At 40.4% G+C, this 15,016-nt stretch overlaps 1 protein-coding gene across 1 annotated transcript in view; it reads left to right on the top strand.

Annotated features, from left to right (window-relative positions):
- The first annotated feature begins 2,739 nt into the window (after positions 1–2,739).
- Positions 2,740–15,016, top strand: part of LOC111670445 (mitogen-activated protein kinase kinase kinase 11) — a 54,553-nt gene continuing 42,276 nt past the window's right edge. Inside the window, exon 1 of the mRNA XM_023427157.2 lies at positions 2,740–4,617. Coding sequence (XP_023282925.1) covers positions 3,861–4,617 — 757 coding nt within the window. The 5' untranslated portion in view covers positions 2,740–3,860. The remainder of the gene's footprint in view (positions 4,618–15,016) is intronic.

The following is a 15,016-nucleotide window of genomic DNA, read 5'->3' as shown; positions in this document are numbered from 1 at the left end:
GCAATTGCGATTTTTTTAGACACACTTCTTTATTTGCTGGCTGGAAGGACGTAACCTGACCCCTGCAGCATCTTTAAGCAAAAAATATTTCAAAGAGCTTCTCTATTTCATTTTTGAATTTCACAGGCATGGGACATCCTTTGCAGTCATGATTCAATACTGTGCCTTTTCAGCTCCTTTGAATTTCTTTACTTTCCCATGGATGTATCTTCCATTGATTTACTGGCCAATGACTCATGCAACCTGAAAGGCAAGCGCTGCTGTTTGCAGCCTCCTCCTGGCATTTGAATCAGATAAACACATGACAGTACAGGTTTGTGGAAAGGTTTTCACAGAGAGCTGATTGTTCGCATCGTAGAAGCACACACTCTACTTTCAGAGCAGCTGCTACAGTCGTCCCTGAGTGTGTGTCCAGCTTCTTTCCTCTTCCTCCTGCCTTCTTTATTTTTTTTTAAACAGCCCCCCCCCGCCCATCCAACCAAGCAACACAAGAGCTGGGGCCGCATAAACAACTGCATCCTTCCTGCACAAGCGTTGACTCAGCGGACTGCGAGAAGGGAGGGGTTTGGTGTGTCTGAATGTGTGTGTATGTGGGGGAGAGGGTGGCGGAGTGGGTTGTAGGTGGTTGACTTTAGCACGTCGGTGTCCAAACAAACGGCAGCCATGGGGCAGGGAAGGAGAGCCATCAAAGGTCTGACAGAAGGAAGCACACTGTTTCCACACAGCAGCCAGCGGGGCCAAAGGTGGCCCTCTGATTCCCATCCCCTCTCATGAAGCTGCTGACTTTTTTAACTGCTCTGTACTTTTGGAAACATGGACAAATGTGGCAAAAAAAAGGAATTCCCTTGACCTTTTTACAAATATAAAAGCCTTTCATTGTGTGGCTACTTAAAAAACGTGTTTTAAAATGTACCTTGTGTTTTAGCCTTGATCAGAGGGCACACTAGGAACCAACTCATTAATATACACTTAATTGTAATTAGTTTTATGTGACTGAACACATTACAATAAGGCAAGGCAATCTTTATTTCATTTAATACACAAGAGAAAACTCAATGGAAAGCAAACAGGAAAAAGAAAATAAATGTTCCTTTACAAGTAAAACTAGCAGATTGAAATGCCTCTTTTGAATTGTTAAACTAGTATATTATACATATCTATACAACTATAAAGTACCATAAAATGGAAATACTTAAATACAAGTGCCTCAGACTTGTAGTGCTGCTCAAGTATAGTAGTACATTCTACCTCTGGATTCAACAGTCATTATTGAATGGCAAAAAAAATAAAGTAAACACATTGAACACATTTCAAGTCCTCCACAAGGCTGTTCCAGCAACAAGGAGTGTAAAAACTAATACTTGTACTAAGTGCTATAACCACTAAGCAACCCAGCCTGTTGATTGTGAGGATGAAAAACTTGAACTCAGTTCAGCGAGTTTGAATAAGTAGATGAATACATGATGGAAAAATCCACTGACAAATTATTTGGATTTTTTTTTCGACGCATATATTTGCATCTAAAGTGGAAAGTGGATTTGCTGTGTGCCATCTCAGTGATATAGAAAATGAGTTTAATTTTGTTTTCTACTGTCCCTTTTACAGGAACTATTTAACATTGTGTTAGGAATAACAAAAAATGATTTTGCATTTTGGATTAGGATAATTTGGTAAATGTTTTTTGAGCATTTTTGCTTTCCCAGGTTCATTTAGCACCTGTTACAACCAATGTAAAGTGAGCTGTAATAAACAAACATGACTTCTAGTGGGAATTTCAAAACAAGTGCCACATTAAAACGTGTCTTGTGGTCAAGGTAAAATCTGCAAAAAATAAGTATTTTCTTTTCATAATGTCACTACACAAAATAATCTCATAAAAATCACTATTCTAGTCATTTCAACACTATGATAGCCTCCTACTCCTAAATTTTACTCTTTTATTTTGAAGGTAAACGCTTCCCCCTACATTGTTTCTTTTTTCGTAGGTATGTTTGTGCTAGCTTGACGCACCTCCAGTGGTCTGGCCCAGTAGCACTGTGAAGTTAGCAGGAAGATAGCGATGAAAATACAAGAAAATCAAAAATTCAAAATAAAAGTGGGATAAATACATAATACAACACGAAGTTGTACACATAGACTGTAAATAAAAAGGTTTTATACAATTAGATAATTACTAGTCCATAAACATCGCTTTAAATTAATTCCGTACGTTTTGCAAGGATAGTGAAATAATATCTGACATTATTTTTATTGCAATGTAAAGCAAAATCAAGCAATGACCAATTCGACATAGGTCATGTAATTAAAGTAAACGAGTCGTCACTAATTACTGCACTAATAACTTCCTCTTATGATTTATTGTCCATGCAATATAATCTTGACACTGATCACATTTAAATGACTTATGTCATCAGAGTTGAACAGCTTTGGCCTAAATGTTTTCTCAAGCTACATTTGATTCCCTGGTTACAGTTTAAATAATGAAGTTGTAATATGTAATTCTTGTATGATCTACTGTTTTTGTTATACAGGTTCAAAACTAAAGCAAAAGCCATTAAATTACTCCCAACCATTTGTGCCAGTAAACTAAACATGCTAATTTTACTTTGAAAGTGATAACCGGATATTTGATGACGAATTGTATCTAACTCGACCGTTGCCCTGTCATCTGACTCTTTTCCTGTTGGGAGAGAAAAAGTTTTGAAACCCCACCCTCTTTACTGACTGTAAGCACAGACGTAGAAGTGGTTCGAGGTCCTGACGAGTGAACACTGACCGAGGAAGAGTACTGGGATAAGAAGGAATGATGGAGTTATTGTGCTGTTTGGATACCGACTGTAACAACACCACCGAGCTGGACCAGGCCACGCGCTGAACTCCATTGAGGAACTAACGGGATTTGTTTTTACTGCGCGTTTCTCCCTGGAAAGTAAAGCCGAGCAGGTTTGGATAGCTCTTCCTGTTACAAAGTCGGCGGTTCGTAAGTTTTATGTTATGATCAAACCCAGCTCATTGTGTGCTTCTGATAAGACCGTAATTATGGATACTCTCGCGGAACGGGATGCGGGATTTCCTGCGGCAGCGCCGCAAAGTTGCGGCCAGACGCGGTTATTGGAGATTTGGGCTTAATAATGCAAACTGGTCAGCCCTGAAACTTGTAAAACACTGGTTGTCTGGACTGAATGCTCCTTTCCTGCTATTCTTCTCCGCTTCTCAGCGCTTCCTGCTTGTGGTGGCCACTGCACTTGATGGCTAAAAATACATAAAACTCAAAATGGACAGCTCAAAGTTGTGGGAATCTTAATTTGCAGTTGGCATTACAAAACTTGAAGTATTTTACAACAAGTTTCAGACCATTTGATTTTTGTCCTCATACTTTTAGTCTTCATAATCACAACTCAACAGGTGGCAATTTAGAATGAGGGAAGAGAAGAGCTAATTTGCCCATAATGAGGTGATTCAAGAGGCTCTTAAGTACAGGCCGGTGAAATGATATTGAGCTCAAACCATGTGTTGGGAAACCACATACCACATCACTTACACAGAGAGAAATTCAGTGGAGACAGTGCTGCCTTTCTAAGCTTTGATACACTTAGCCGTCATCAAACAAAAGCAGTCTCTTGACTGGTTCATGAATTGCATTTCATGTTAAGATGAATGAAAGACACTTCAGTTATCTTTGAATCCTCTCCTGTAGCCCACTTGTTGGTCAAGCTTTTGAATACATTTCACTGGTCCCTGATGAACCAACAAGAAAGACAGGAAAGGGAGCGAGGCGCAATAAAGTACTCCTTTGTACTTTATTTTCAAACCCTTAGGGTGCAAAATCAGATCCAGTCAAAACATCTGCTTGAGGCTCCATGGAGCCACTGAAGAACATATTCAGTCGTGGCCCACTGTCGAACTGGAAAAATTTGGATCAATCACAAAAAGGGAACTTCACCAATCCTGTGTGGACAGCCTTATTTGACTATGAGGCATCCTGTAAAGATGAACTCACCTTACGTAAAGGAGACCTGGTTGAAGTCCTCTCTCTGGACTCTGAGATATCAGGGGATGAGGGCTGGTGGGCCGGAAAAGTCAACAACAAGGTGGGCATCTTCCCATCCAACTATGGCTCCTTCAAGCCCAGCGGATACGGGAAGCTTCCAGGCAGCAGCGTGGTTGGCGAGCTCGGCCCAGCTGTGGTGGGCGAGTTTGAACCCGACGTGTTGGATTTCCGGGAGCTGAGCCTGGAGGAGGTCATAGGGGTCGGGGGCTTCGGGAAAGTGTATCGCGGTACATGGAGAGGCGGGCTGGTAGCCGTGAAGGCCGCTCGTCAAGACCCGGATGAGGACATCAGTGTGACGGCTCAGAACGTGAGGCAGGAGGCGCGTCTCTTCGCCATGCTCACTCACCCGAACATCATTGCCCTGAAAGGTGTCTGCCTGCAGGAACCCAACCTGTGCCTCATCATGGAGTACGCCTCAGGTGGGCCGCTGAGCCGGGCCTTGGCGGGTCGTCGCATCCCGCCGCATGTCCTGGTCAACTGGGCCGTGCAGATAGCCAAAGGGATGTTGTACCTGCACAGCGAGGCCATCGTCCCTGTCATCCACCGGGATCTCAAATCCAACAACAGTAAGTCCTTCCTGCCTACAGTGCGAGTCATTCATCAGTTGTTTGTCAGGGTTACATTGATGAAAATAAGGTATAGACATGCTTACTGGGTCTGATGTGTGGCAACATTCCCCCATGCCAGTGATGGAACATAGTGTACTAGTGTATGTAAAGCTGCTAAAAGGAATCTTTTAGTGTTTACATGGCCATATCTAGAACAAAGACACTCTTTTAAACTCTCTCAATATACTGAAAGGCCGCGAGCAGAATTATTAACCCAAACATCTCATTCAGTCTGGGAAATTGAATTCTCTCTAATTTCAATTCTGAACCATAATTTTTTACAGTCAGTCATTGTCTTAGGGTCATATATCAACTTTATCTAGAGTTATAGGTCAAGATCATGAAAAAGCATTAATATTAGTAGTACGACAGCACATCTGTTTGAATTGAAGCTCGGTTACGTGACTCCCGGGCTGTAAAACGTAGGCCAAGGCTACAGAGACTGAAAGGCCTGCAAATATGTGTTGATGATAGCACGAAATGCCATGCTTTGCTAGCAAAGGTCAGGAATTCAAGAGGAAGCTTTGCATCTCGGCACCATCACAACTCACTCTCTGGACTTTGATGCTGCCCGGGGGTGGCGGGAAAGGTCTTGCGTCAGTGTTTCTGGGCCTCGTGGCAGACACGTACACATTGGACCTTGTCATTAAAGCTACACTAGGGAGAGATGTATTGCTGATAAAGCTTTCTGTTCCCCCTTTTGAAGCAGAGCAAGTGCCTTTACTCTTAGCCACCTGAATTTTACACCAGTCTCCCCTCTGTTATTATCATTCTTGTGATACAGCATATAATCCCTGTCAGCTCTGTGGCTGCATCTCTTGCGGTACAAAAGATTTCCAACTTCCCTCTGCTCATCCTGTCTTGTTTCTGCGGATCCTGATTGCTTAAGTACACCAAAATAGAAAACGATAATGGTTGCTCCTTGTTAAACTGGGAACGACTGAAACCACAAAAAATTCAGTACTGTAGTTTCCGAGAATATGACCTTAGAAGGTGAACACCCTTGATTCAAGTTTTGTTTAAAGAATACAATCCCCATTCAACACATCATAAGAATACCTTTCTCCCAGAGACACCTTCAAAAGTTCCATCTTTTTCACTTTTTGAACGAGCACTGACTGTTTCTGTCAGTCTCCTTCAGCATCTGCTCTGTTTCACCCCTCGTTTACCTTCACCCCCGTGTCAGGTTCTTTCCCAGTGAGACCTCTCCACTAGAAAAACATCTCCTGTGGTGCAAAGAAAGAGCAGTTATGTTAATATAATCTTTGTATATGAGGCAGGTCTAAGCGAACACAATCCCTCTCTGTGTGCACTGGGAGATCGTATCGCTCCCCTGCCTCCTCCTGCCTCCTCCTGCCTCCTCCTGCCTCCTCCTGCCTCTTGTTTTTTAATTCTTGTCTGAATCTTTGTCCCTGGCCTGTCCCTACATGTCTCCATACAGCCATAACCCGGCTGTGCCACTGAGCAATATCCTGTTGTGGTGGTGCAGGGGGTGTGGAGGAGGCGGATGGGAGCAGTAGGGATTGTGTGTATGTGTGTGTGGTTTTTTTTTGGGGGGGGGGGTGCATTGCATTTCAAACAACGCCCCGTCAGTTTGACAATAATGTGCCACTCTGTAAGTGAGGTGATGACAGGTTTAATGCACAGGTGCAGGAGCATCTTGGCACAAAGGAAAAATGAACCGTAAAGTAGTGAAAAAAAAGAAAAAGAAGACAGATAATGGGGCTGTTGGGTTGCAGTACAAAATGTACTAAAGCATCAATGATGAACCTCAGATTTGGGTGTCAGTTCCTCAGAATAGTGGTGCAAGTTCTTCTTTCTAGAGCTGCCATTTTGCAGTCGTACAGGAAGAAATAGAGGAGGCAGAAACTCTATGTCCAGCTGTAGCCATAAGTGAACCAAACACTGTGTGTTACATACAGAAAATGTGGGAAATAATTGTAGGAGAATTAAATAAGGTGGGTTGTTAAAGAACACCTTTTTTTGTGATGATATGATGGTAAAAGATCACTTTCTTCATATTATATTAAAGTATCATATCAACAGGCGAGGACAGAGACCACCAACATATAACTAAATTAAAAAGTGACTGCTTTTGACCATTAGGACTATCTGTTACAGTGATGGATTAATGTGAATATCATTCATGATCATTATCCCTGAAGAGTCACAGTTTTAGCTAATGACCTGCAGAACATTTTGGCCTGGTTGGTTTGGAAGATGCTGATGAAACAGGATCATTGAAGAAAGTGAATGGTGGGGCGCTTGGGTTGAGGCCAGAGGCCATAACTGGAATTCCACCAAAAGTAAATGCAGAGAAGAGAGAATAGGAGCTTCTTTCTGTCACTATTGTGTCTGTTTGATGGGGGTGAGAGTCTTTCACACCTTACACACTCAGTCATTTTCTGTTTTTCACATCTTGTGGTTATCTTAATGGGGTTTCAGGCATATAGTTCTGCAGGAAACATGTAATCCTTTTATAGTTCCCCTCCATGCACGCTCTACACTACTTAAAAATAATCTGCTATGATTAACATTTTGTTCACCATGCTTTTCACACATAAAAAGTAATTAAAAATCTGGGTGTGAAGCTCATCTACTCTTACTTCCTCATTGAGAAATTCTGGATCAGGCCTCGTGCCCTGCTCACCACCACTGCTTGCTCCAGGTGGACAGGTGAAAGAGCAGTGTGTGTCAAGATGATAAGCATTAGAGGAAACGACTACACCAAATGTTTGAGCCTCAGTCAGACCCAGACTCAGATGAGGAGCACCAGAGACCAGCAAACATGTTAGCAATGGTTAGCGTACTTAGCATCTTTTATTTATTTATGGTGTTTGCTAGCTTGTTAGCTTGTAACTGGCTGTCTGAATCTGTTATTTTGAGATAGTCATTGGTTCACTGCATTTCCAAGGTGGAAAATACTCAGCTATGTCGTTGACTGCTTATATCACTCATGATAAGTCTTGTATCATATAAAAACCACAATATGGACATGTCAACAAGGTTAAAACTTGAATTTCATTTGAGGGGGCGTTTAAACTGAAATTCTGTTATATATTTTATTAGTTTTTGTTTCAAGAGATTTTCTCCCGTTTTAACATATATGGATGAGAACAGTGTTGTTTTTTCAAATATTTATCACTGGCTGGTGCTGACAGTTACGGTCACACCAGAGTACAGCTATATGCTAGACAAAGGCTGTGACAAAGCTCCAAAAGAGCCTCAGACTTTGAACCATGACCTACATTAGCTTTTTAGCTCTCTTATCAATCATGGAAAAATCTTGCTTTGGACCTTGACTTGCTTAATGAGCTAGCAAACAACATCCATCCAGGTAAAGTGCACTGCTAATGTCAGTTTTGAGGTTAGAGAGCCAAATAGCTTGCTAACTGTGGCACTAAATAACTTTAAAGCTCTAAATGTCAATACTTCTCAGTTTAGATATGAAGTGATGGTCCTAATTATTCCATACCACTGCAACAAAGCAGTGATATGAAAGTCTTTCTTTGGCTTGCAATTTACAGCTACAAGTGTGTGTCTGTGGTCCTGCCAGCTTAGCTGTCAATCAAACACATCCAGTAAACTGGCTTGCCAACTTAAACGGCTTGGAGCATTTTTGAAGTATCTCCCAAGACCTTTTTTTATATGCATCAGTATATTAACAGTAAATTTGTGAAATTAATTAGACATTTTTTATATTGACTTTAAAGCAGTAATTGATTATTTTATTTTTTTGGCCACAAGGATGGTAGTTGGATAACCTGTAAACACAACATTGGTATATTATCATCTTACAAACTAGTTATGGCAATTGCATTAGCAACAGTTCTCAGTAAAAACAGTAACAGTTGCTTATTTACACATCCAGCAAATATGGAGCAACATTAGCATTCATTTGCAGTTATTCGTCTAGGGATGGGCGATCCAGCCAAGAGATCAGATCACAATTTTTTCAGGTGTAATCACGACCCACGAGCTGAATCTGAATCATTTAGTTGAACTCATGATCACATGACTAGCTGTGCATATAGTTTCCTGGATACAAAGCCAGTAACTTCAACTCAAAGGCCCAACTGACAAATCTTTGCATCCTGTTTCCGCTCTGATTTTATTGTGAAAGACCTCACCGGAAATTGTGATTCATAGCTTTCCAAAGCTTTGACGCTTCATTCGGACATTTGTCTGTTCGCTGCTACTCTTCATCCACAATGCTGTCTTCTGTTTACAAATTGTGTCACAGCCGATCACCCTTTTTGCTCAGTTCATCTGGAGTATTCGTTAGGACAGTGCTGTTATTTATTTATAAGGTGCTGTATGTAAATACTTTAATTTGGAAGTGCAGTCACTGCTAACCAGCTAGCCTTAGCTCATCCCATTTCCTGTTTCTCTGCCTGCAGGCAGGTTTCTCATCCCTGTAACCGTCAGGCCAGCTGTGGTTAGCAGGCTAACCGTTTAACTGTTAGCAATTTCTGGGTTAGCAACGACTGAACTTAACATCTAAATATAGCACTGTTTAATGAAAAAGTAGCTCATATGCCAAAGTAAGATCGTCCACAATATAAGATTGTCAGATCACCCACCCCTAGATTTTTCTGGTCACCTTGCAAATTTAAGGACAATATTCACTTCCTTTTTAGTTTAGTTTTCGTCTCTATGCTCCACTTTGTTCATCAACCTTGTGCTAACTTTGTCCGTCTGTTGCTTGGTGCTTGGCAGTTAGTTTATCAGCTTTTTCACTGAACACAGCTACCTGCTGCAGCTGGAAACGAGGCTGATGACAGGCATGAGAGTGAATCAAAACATTGAAGTATCTGGCCCTAAAATCAAAACAGTGCTCTGTAGTGCAGGGAAGATCTGCAGAATTAGTTATAATTCTCTGCGGGTTCTTTACTGGAAGCAACCCCTTTCACATTAAACACAGTCATTTGAGCAGTTGTTTACAAAAAAAAATATGGATTAGTGCAGCTTTAAGTTTTCTGTAATGAAAGTATCAACACATCCTCTTGCTGCAGCTGCAGTGAAACTCTTGCTATCAGTAACAGCCTTCAAAAGCTGGTTCAGTCCAGCTGTCGTGCTCACACTGTCAGTTATCTGCACAAAGCCTTCATAGATCCAAAAACAGCTATAGGCATCACCACACGCCATAAAACTCTGCAGAGGCTTTAGTTAGAACTGGTGGGGAAAGTGCCAAGCTAAGCACTTGCTGGGCTGGAACTCACAGGAAGAAGCCACGGTTAGATCTTGGATCAACATGTCCCTTTTTTCTCTCTCTCTCTCTCTCTCTCTCTCTCTCTCTCTCTCTCTCTCTCTCTCTCTGAGCCGACAAACATCTGATACATCCCTCTACCGGCATGTTTTCATTCAGGGCCCCCAGTGCCCCTCTCTGCAGCGCACTCAAAACATCCCCTGTGTCTGTGTGTGTGTGTGTGTGTGTGTGTGTGTGTGTGTGTGTGTGTGTCTGAGTGTATGGGTGGCTGGGTGTGTGATGTTTGCATGTGTGTGGTGAACTGCTCTCCTGTTATCACTGCACTTACACACATACCAATATCCCTCTGTGCAGCAGGAAGATTTATGAAGGCAATTTAGCCATTTTAGCCATTTATTTTTTGATTGCGCTGAGTTATTTACAAAAGATAGTAGAAGGGTTTAAACTTAATGAACATGCACCTGTATTTTTTTTAAAGCAGCTGTAATGTGTAGTTAGGTGATAAGTGAGCCAATAATTCAGTTCAGCTTGCCATTAGAGAGAAAGAACACGATAAAAATCCCATCTACAGATGGAAATTTAGCGAAGACCATCAGGCTTGACTTTTTGCCAGTCGGATCTTTCATTGACTGTTCAAAGAACTTCACCTCAGCAGCAGAAAAGCCATGCCGTCTTATTCAAAGCAGCATTGGTATGTAAAAGCATAAAGATGGTGCTGTCAGTATGTGGAGATATTTCTATTCCTGCTGAGCTCATTGTCAGGCCAGAATCAAAGATACTTTGTTATAGGGTTTTAATGAAAAAACATATTTTGTTGAAATAAAAATTCATGTTATATTGTGGTAAACAGCAACATTCTCATGTAAATAAGTCCGTTTTCAGCTGATAAAAGAATAATGATTTGATCCATAGCTAGTTCAACAAAAGCTGTTTGAAACCATAGACAGGAGAAACCCATGTCAGTAGTGTCTGTGACATCACCTGTAGGTAAACTTTTTGCTGCTATATTGACTAGCTGGAACAAGAAAATCTAACTGATGGTGTGAGCAAGAGGCCATTAGGGCTGACTGTGATAGCCTGAGAGACCTGTCAGTCAAGGCAAACTTGAAACCTGTCCCTTGGTAAATCCTACCGGCTCCTCAATGGACCAGTTTTAGGAATAACTGTCACGACAAACTATAGAAGAGAGGAAATTGAGGTATTGAAGGCAGCATCTTCAGACACTTAACCACACATATGCTTAAAAATTCAGCCGTTAATGCTTGTTCACACAGTGAGGAGACACTTATGTAGTTTCAGACTAAAAGCACAGGCAGAAACAGAATACACATCTGGACTTCTCCACTGTATATCTCATTCACTGAGCTACCACCATTATCCATAAATGGATAATAAGACTGATAAAAACATATTGACGACACAACAAAGGGGAAAATAGCATCATTTAATCCCCACTGAACAATTTGGTAATTAAGTGTGAATGTTCATTCTTCACATTGGAATTTGTACTCAAGGTCCATTGAGTGGCTTTTTTTCCCCAGAGCTTTTGAACACAACTCATAGTCTTCATCAGCAAATGGTGTGTGTGTTATCATATGATTTAAGGGGGTTGTATGTGGATTTCATTTCATGCGATGTGGTCGAAAGCTCAGGAAAAAGCTAAAGAGTTAAAATGGTATTGACAAAACTAGTGACATCTAGATTACAAACAATCATTATGAAGGATTTTAAGATGTTTTAATTACAGTTGCAATGATTAGTTGATTAATCGATTGGTCTATTGACAGAAAATCAATCCGCAGAAATTTTGATGAGTGAATAATAAAGAGAATATCTTTGGATTTTGGTCTTTTAGTCTTTAGACATTTATTTTCTTTCAAGACCAAATGATCTTTTCGAAAACGTAATGGAAATATTAATCAATATTGAAAATAATCACAAGTTGCAGCCCAAGTTATTGAAATCCATAATAAACTATTCAATTCAAATGTCAAACAAATTTCCTCTTTGTTATACTTTTCTCTTCTTAACCACTTCATCTCACTGTGTACAAAGTGGTGTCATAATTTCTTTATCTGTCCCCAGATGTTGAATTGGCTGCAATGTCTGGCACACAAAATGTCATTTTAAATTGTGGAGAATAACAGCTGATTTTTTTTTTTCTAATAAAAAGAGGAACTGGTCAGTTATGAGAATGAATAGCCATGACCTGAAGAAAGACGGAAAGTACATGATTTATATATAAGACTTTGACAACACGAAATGTAATAAAAAAAAGATGCTTTCTCTGGATCTGGAGGAATATCTGGAAAATACCGTCCAACTGGTGAAATTTAAATCTTAAAGAAGGAGGAACTCGTGCATTATCACTACGATACTCTGTAATAAAAATATCGCATCAGTTTCCTCTCCAAGTCATGAGATAATTCCGCAACAGACATAGAAAACATTCAAATACACCGTATTGTCTTAGACTCTGAAAGTGTCTGCCTTCAAACTTTATTGAATCACTCAACTAGCTCACCACTTTTTGATCCACGTCAAGAGCGGAATTATGCGTGGGTATAAAAGTATTTTTATTCAGCAGGAGGTGTAACCTCAACAGTCAAATGTGGCAGAAAGTACATCATGATGAAGTAACACATCCATAAACATGACTGCGTCTTCAGCTCCGTGTTTGCTGACTGGCGTATCCGAGGGGTGCCTGGGGTGTCCTGGGAGGGGGTTGAGAAGGAGGTCACCTGGGGTAGGAGCTCAGCTGCGTTGCTGCTAGCTCAGTGTGTGTGTCAGTGGGTGATAAGGCAGAGGGGAGTTCGTTAGCCTAACTTAGCGTGCAGCTTAGCCAGCTGCGAGCCTGTATCCCTTCACTTCACACTTGTATCACTTTATTCTGTATTGGAGAGAAGACAGACAGGATCCAGAGGTCGTAGCCTCATGCATATAAGCATGGAGAGATTTCAGCTGAAGGTTTACCAGTGCTAGTACTGATAATAGTATTTTTAGATCAAATCTTTCAGGAGATGATTTTTTTGAAGTTGAATTTTGACCACTTTCATGTCCTCAAGGTGAGATTCAGACTAGATTGATGTCTTATTGAGCTGCTTGACTAAATACAGTTATGTGCTTTCTGTGGACTGGGATTTGAAGATTGGTATCAGCTTCATTTCTATGTGTAAAGTTCAGGGACCTCATTTATAAAACCGTGTGTGTGATCCGTACTGAAAGTGTGTGTGTGTATGTATGTGTGTGTGCACAAAAATCTAAGTAAAAAAAAAAAGTATCCAGTCTTAACACATACATATCTGATGAAATCGCACAATAAACACTGTATTTAACTCCAGAATCCAGCGTATAGATGTTTCTCTCATTGTCACAGTTGTTGATGAATGCAGGTGGTGTCAGGTGAGGTGTGTGTGGCAGCCACTGTGGTGCATCCAGTGTGCTTTGTGAGCCTGACACCACAGTTGTTTTCACCGCAGCGATTTCACTCACAAAAGATATAGGAAAACTAAAATTGCACTTTTTGACTTATGCACAGAGTTAGAAAATATGATTTAAAACTATTGATGCTCTGTTCTGCAGTTCTTTTAATACTATTTGATGCTTTCATGAATTCTGCTTCCTGCTACATTCTGGCATCATCCTGCTTTTCAACAGCTGCAGCGGCTCCACAGCTATGACTGTCAGTAGCATCTAGTCCGGCCCTCCCCTCTGTTCTCCGGAGGATGTGAGACAGTGCTGATGAAATATTGAGTGGAATTTAATTTGAGATTTGAGTTGAATTATCTTCAATTGAAAGGTGCTTGTGGAATAGTTCTGGCTCACTTGCACACGTAAAATGTTTTGAATGTTTATGATCAAGTGGATCTGTAAGTAAGGTGATATGAAATGAAATTAAATGTGTGAGAGGATTTCTACAATTTATATTAATCTTGTGTAGTTTGGTCATTTAAAATCTAGAAACACTCACACACATTTACACAGTTTAACTGCCATCACAACCTCTTTAGCTGATTATACTGTGACTGCCACTTCAGTTTCTTTCAGTACAATTTTTAAAAAAAAATTTTCAGCAGTGAGCAGACACATTTTCTTAGAAATGTTTGTTTTTTGAATTTATGCAATTATTATGCCATTATTATTTTATCTGGGAAATCTCAATTAAAACTCAGGTTTATATTAATATTAGAAATCAGGGCTGATAAATTTATTTAAATCACAATCTGTAAATTGCAGCAGCTTCAATTTTTTTGACAGAGGTAAAAATGTGTCACATCATATCATAAGTGAAGCATTGTGGTGCTACAGAGATGCAGGCCTACTAATCATACTCTCCACATGTAATTAACATGCTTGTTTGGTACAAGCCCCAACAAAAAAATCACGTTATTATAATTTTTTATAATTTTTTTCAGTGAAAATTAAATTGCAGAAATGACCACTCCAACTGAAGTCTGCCAAAAATAATCGCAGTATGATTTGTTATTGTTTTTTTGGATATCATTCAGCCCTATTAGAAATAATAATGAAAAGGGTCCAAACATATATGTGTGAAGTCCAATCAAAAATATTGTACTATATCAAATTCAAATCCAACAGATATTTAATCAAATTATATCTGCATGCTGAAATTTGGGTTTTAATAAAAATGATTTGAGCTGCAGAATGTGTATGTTTTCATATACAGTCTATTGTGTGTGTGTGTGTGTGTGTGTGTGTGTGTGTGTGTGTGTGTGTGTGTCTGCGTGCGCGTGTGTGTGTCCAAGCAGGATGAGTGAAGGGCAGTACAACTGAACTGCAGGGGAGGAAAAAGAGAGAGAGAGAGAGAGAGAGAAAAAAAGAAAAGCAGACACTGGAAGGTCAGAGCGCACAGGAAGTCGAGAGGTTTCCAGAGCTCAGGCAGAGTGAAATCTGTTGTTGTTTTTTCCCCTTCTCCGGTCTGAAACCCTGTTCTCAGCTCGGCCTCCCTCTCGCCGCACAGATCACAAGACAGTTCCCATGCAAATTGAAAAAAAACCTACATATCTGTTTGTGGGAGAGAAAATGGTTGTGAGGATTCAGACTCATTTGTTTCAGAGAGTTCAGAAAGGGAAGCAAAGTAAAGAATACTACAGTGTAGTACATGACTGTTGACATATTGACTTCTTT

Source organism: Seriola lalandi, unplaced genomic scaffold (genome assembly GCF_002814215.2).
Source record: "Seriola lalandi dorsalis isolate HSWRI2012SDOR001 ecotype SW California unplaced genomic scaffold, Sedor1 jcf7180002054854, whole genome shotgun sequence".
NCBI lineage: Eukaryota > Metazoa > Chordata > Actinopteri > Carangiformes > Carangidae > Seriola > Seriola lalandi.
Note: the sequence above shows the minus strand (reverse complement) of the source record. Positions and strands in the feature narration are given on the sequence as shown.